Source organism: Crocuta crocuta, unplaced genomic scaffold (genome assembly GCF_008692635.1).
Source record: "Crocuta crocuta isolate KB4526 unplaced genomic scaffold, BGI_CrCroc_1.0 scaffold873, whole genome shotgun sequence".
Classification (NCBI taxonomy): Eukaryota; Metazoa; Chordata; class Mammalia; order Carnivora; family Hyaenidae; genus Crocuta; species Crocuta crocuta.
Genome location: NW_027528221.1, coordinates 35,320 through 40,952, shown reverse-complemented (window position 1 = coordinate 40,952; position 5,633 = coordinate 35,320). Strand labels below are relative to the sequence as shown.

Here is a 5,633-nt window from a genome sequence, read left to right as displayed (position 1 = left end):
TGAAAAACAGCCCCACTCTGCCTTTCGAGCACTGACCATGGGAACCTGAGTGCTCCTTCAACTAGAGGAACTAACCTGGGATTGGAGACCCTCACAAACCTCAAACACTAGGTCAGGGGCTATGAGCATGGTTGCCTTACCTCAGACCTCCTGCCCCTTCACTACTACTCCACAAGTCAGCCCAAGTCCACCCCCTCGGTCACACTCTTCCCACCATGCCCTAAGGAGCTCAGCACCAACAAGGCCACCTTGGTGTGCCTCATCAGTGACTTCTACCCCAGCGGCTTGATGGTGGTCTGGAAGGCAGACGGCACCGCCATCACTTAGGGTGTGGAGACCGCCAAGCCCTCCAAACAGAGCAACAACAAGCATGCAGCCAGTAGCTACCAGAGCCTGTCACCTGTCCAGTGGAAATCTGGCAGCAGATTCACCTGTGAGGTCACACATGAGGGGAGCACTGTAGAGAAGAATATGGTCCCCACGAGTGCTCTTAAATCCCTGAGACTGTCAGGGATGGGGGCCTTCCTCATTCAGATACTGCTTTCCCAGCTCACCATGTACCCCTGAAAAACAACCTCTGGATCAGTCTGACCAGGAAGGTCACACACCCTCCCTGTTTCTACGTGCGCTCAATAAAGACTTTAGCACTTACCACTGATGTTTCCAATGTGCATTCTCTATTTGTCATGTCTCTGGGGTAAACCTCAGTAATAAGAGAGGGACACTTATGAAGTTAGAACCTATTTACCTATTTTCTCTGTGTGCTTGTCAGCCATGACCTAAGGAACAAATTGTCCTGTGAGCAATTCAAGGGTTGCAGTCCTTGTCCCCATGGGAATGGAGAAGGGTAAATTGAAAAGGACTGGGGTCCCAGTGGGAATCAGGCAGAAACAAGGAGGGTCCTGAGAACAATGGGACTATATTCAGATTTGCAGGTGGTCAGTGAGGCCCATGGTGACCCTGGCAGTGGCTGGAACCTGAGTCATGAAGTTCTAGACACCGGACACATTAGCGTATGGTTGGATTACAGATGGAGCTGGTTATGTCAGCCTGCATAAAGTAGGGGCACAAGAGAACAGGGTCATTGAAAAAGGGCACCAACCCAAGCACAGAATGGGCTGCCAATGGTTGTTCCAAAGATGGTATCAATTCAAAACCAGAGGCCTGTGGCAAGGCCACATTTTCCCAGGGACTCAGTGACCCCAGGCACCAGGCCCCCAGGACTCCTCCAGCCTCCATCACTATGGCCATGTACAGAGTGCGGCAGCTTTGCTTCATGGTCACTGCAGGGCCTGAGGCATTCATGTCAGCCTCTCAGAGGTGCAGGTCATGCTCACTCTGCCAGTCCTTCAAGCCTAGGTTTGGCAAATACCCTGTCTAAGCCTCCAACTCATTAAGGACAGGAAGCTGCCTTCACCAGACGTGCTGGGGGGGGGGGCAGGACTGCCCAGGGACACAGCTTCCAAGGACAATGTGCTCTGAGGCAACAGTAGGTCAGAGAACAGAGGCCCCCAAGGAACTTCTTCCCAACCAACATTCTTCAACATCGGCCTCAACCCATTTCACAGATAGGAAAACTAAGACCCAATAGAAAAAGTGGACCCCTCAGGCCTCCCTCGTCTCAATGGTCCTGCTGAGTAGAATGACACCACCCATCCTACCTCAAGCTGTTGCCACACCCAGACAAACTTTTCTATTAGTAGTTTTAAGTGTTCATTATGAAGATTTGAGTAAACAAAATAAAGACAGAAAAGACAAGGGAAAACACCTATGTTCTTATCAACCAGGTGACAGAGTCTCAAGTAACCCAGTCAGAGTAGAATAACTCTGCTCTTATGTAACATTTTGAAGCTAATCAAGATCATATTTTTTATTCTGTATATAATTCATTTGTTAACAGGATAGACAGGACCTGAGATGTAACTACACCATCAATATCTAAGCAGAAGCTATCAGTAACTTTTTAAAGTCAAAATAATAGTCTATTTCTCATAAAAAGCTTCCTAGGGAGTCATAAATGAATTTGTGGAGTAATATTTTTTATGCTGTTGTTATTTGATGGTATTTCCTTTTCGTTTTGTGAGTATTGAATAAGGTTTGACACTGGGATTGGTGGATGTATCTTTAGGTCTGTTGAATCTGTAAGAATTTCCCAAGTCACTCTACTTTTCCTTGCAAGGAAGGGGCTTCAGAGGCTGAGTGGTTGGTCCTGGGACTCTCCTGCAGTGGGGATGCAGCCATGGCCTCTCAGAATTGTATCTGAGTCATGCTCTCTGCTTCCTCTTTCTACAAAGGGCTTCTGACATCAGATTCTTCAGGAGGTCCAGTTTACACATCATCAGAATCACCTCCCAGGACAATTGGCTACTTTGCATCAAGGGACTCATATCAAGTGGACCTTTTTAGGTAACATTAGGTGCTTTGATGTTCAATGACTCCATCCATCAGATGGGAAGGATGCATCATGGCAATATTTCATTTCTGTCTTCCTTCTCCTGTGAGGGCTACAATGTACCCATGTTGGGAGTGCCTTTCTTATGTAGGGAAAAGAAGAAATGTGCACTGTTCCCTGTTCTTCCCCACTTTACATGATAATGGCCTCCTCCCTCCACCTCCCCCCTGCTGACTCATTCCTATTTGGTGACCTGGTACACTCTGGGATTGAACGGATCAGCTTTGAGGAACACATCTGTGTTGTTCACTATTCATGTCCATGGCTACATGTCTGCCCATATGGACATTAATCCACTGGGAGTCTATTCAGGTGCCTCCTAGGTACACTCACGTGAACCCAGGAGACCTCAACAGCTCCAGCTTTCTGAGGGAAAACATATTCTACTTCATCTTGTGCACACCTGCCCCAGGCCTGAAATTGGTCACTGATGCCAGTTTCATTTCGGGAGAGATGGCATTTAAAACTCTTTAAGAGAAGCAGAGCTGCAGTCACACACCAGACCCTCCCCAGAATGAGCCCAGCATGGGGTTTGGCTGGGGCTGCTCCCAAAGTCACCTGTACTCAGGCTGGCATGTCTCACAGGACCAGGCCACACATCACTTACAACCATCCCAAACTAGCACATACAGGAGGATAATAAGACAGAGCCCTCTGAAGTTATGTCTCAAGATACAGGAAGTTGCCAATGGTCCATACACAGTCCAATTGTTTCTCCCTGCAAAGGATTCTTTGCGAAGGAGTGCACACCCTCTACCCTCACCTCACGATCTCACCAAGGAATTACAAGTTTGTACATACAGAGAAGAGACGTCCTGTTCATTTCCATGGAAACTAACTCACAATGACACAAAGGCCCTCCACAAACTCACTCCAATCCCCAGAAGATAGCAGTAGAAACAGCAGATCAGATGCCAGCTTCCTTTGGAAGAACTGATTCCAAGGATCCTATTTCCACCCACATGGGGACATTAGTCCTGTTATCTCATATGGGTGTGGGACATGTGGTCCCTCTGTTGAGCAGACACCAGCCTGGAGCAGTGCCCTCACTTCCTCCATCACAGCTGCAGGTGGGGGGGCTAAGGGGTGTGGCAGGGCCTCCCATGGACGGGTTTTTATATCAGCCTGTATCACAGTGTTGGGTGTTCGGCGGAGGCACCCGGCTGACCGTCCTAGGTGAGTCTCATCTTCTCTCTGCTCCCCTGCTATCCCAGACATTTTGGCTTTTTTTTTTTTTTTTACTGTTTTTGTTTTTCTCTCTGTGTCTTATATCAGTCTTGGTTACTCTTTCACCTGGCACCTCAGCCCCTAGGACTTTGCTGTCCTCTCCTCCCTGTACAGACTGTCCTGCTTGCTTCTTTGGTCATTGCAACTCCACACCTCCTTCCTGAGGTACAGGGAATGCTGGGATGACCTAAAACCTTGTCTATCTGTCTGTCAGGGTTATCCTGGGTCCCACATGTACTCTTTTCTGTCCTCTCCTGTGTGGCCTTGTGTTGGACCTATTTTGTATCTGGCAGTCACTAAGAGTCTCCATAGAAAAGGGAAGAGAGAACAGGGAGCATTGAGGGAGTGACCATGTGGAGAATTTGCAGGGACACGGCACCCTCAGGGCCAGGCTGAGGACACACAGGTCAGAGGTTCAGGATAGGGCCCTGGAACTGGGGGACTCAGGATATGAGGTGGGCAATGGTGCACCTTACTCCACCATCCCCCAGACCTCATGGCATTGCAAGGCAGAGCCCTGAGCTGCCCTGGAAACTCAAGGAAACCAGCAAGGGGGAGAATGGTGGGGAGAGGAGAAGGTGCCAGGGAAAGGGTCATGGAATGAAAGGATGTGAGAATAGGGTGGACTCTTGAAGTCCTTGCAGGAAATACTTAGTACCCAAAAGAGAGGTAGAATCTATGGCATGAAGGCTCTAGTGATATGACTGGTTTGCAGGACATGGGGGGCAAAGCTGCAGAAGACAACAGAGTGAGAGAGACACAGGCCAGGCAGACACTCTATTATCAGCAAGGATCCTACCCCATCAGGGACAGCCCAGGAGAGACACATCTGGGTAAAAACAGACTCCTTGGGCAAAGACTTCACATCCTTAACACAGAAGTGTCAGATCAGAGTGGTACACAGGGTGATTCAACAGGAGTTCAGAGAGCTTACATCATAACCCTGACCACAGATGGACAAACATAGAGCTCAGGAAGACACTATCAACATGTCACTGGAGGCAGGAGCAGGACAGTGAGAGTTCCGTATCTCTGTGGGAGGAAAGGTGCCAGGAGAGTCTCAAGATAGGTGGTGACAGGAATTCACCTCAAAGATTCCCAGCACAGGTGGGGAGATTTTTGAGAAACATCTTAACCCATCCCCCACCAACATAAACCTGTGGACACAGACGGGGCACTAGGGGCCTGATTAAATGTTCAAGAACCTCTTCTCACAAGAAGACTCAGGTCACTTAGTGACCCATGGTGGATACTGAGCCTCTGACCTACTTTCCCTCTCCAACTGCACAGGTCAGCCAAAGTCTGCTCCTTCAATCACCCTCTTCCCACCCTCTCCTGAGGAGCTCAAGGCCAACAAGGCCACCCTGGTGTGCCTCATCAGTGACTTCTACCCCAGTGGCTTGACAGTGGCCTGGAAGGCAGATGGCAACCCCGTCACCCAGGGCGTGGAGACACCAAGCCCTCCAAACAGAGCAACAACAAGTACGCAGCCAGCAGCTACCTGAGCCTGTCACCTGACCAGTGGAAATCTCACAGCAGATTCACCTGTCAGGTCACACATGAGGGGAGCACCGTGGAGAAGAATGTGGTCCCTGCAGAGTGCTCTTAGGTCAAGAGACCCCCACCTACCCCCAAGGGGGTGCGCAGCCATTGGACCTACAGGAAGGATTTCCCTTGCACCAAGATCGTCCCAGCCCTTCTCCCTTTATTCAATCAATGCTCAATAAAATGTCCTATATTCAATCAGAAATAGTGTTCTCTGGTCATTTGGGTTTAACATTTTGTGTCCTGAACTCAACCAACTGTAGGGGGAAACATCATTCTTTTGGCCCCATGAGAAAGGAGCCTGCAGAAGGTATCCTCATGTTTCTTGAAGGGTAGTTTTAGTCTCAGATGAGATTGTGTGAGTACATTCCTCAACAGGATACACAAACAGTAAAAAAAAAAAAAAAAA

The 5,633-nt window shown here is 48.9% G+C and overlaps 1 gene segment (V, D, J or C); it reads left to right on the top strand.

The window, feature by feature from the left end:
- Positions 1-3,474: 3,474 nt before the first annotated feature.
- Positions 3,475-5,407, top strand: LOC144222538 (immunoglobulin lambda constant 6-like). The segment is given in 2 exon segments: positions 3,475-3,628; positions 4,970-5,407. Coding segments are annotated over 2 exon segments (392 nt in total).
- The last annotated feature ends 226 nt before the right edge of the window (positions 5,408-5,633 follow it).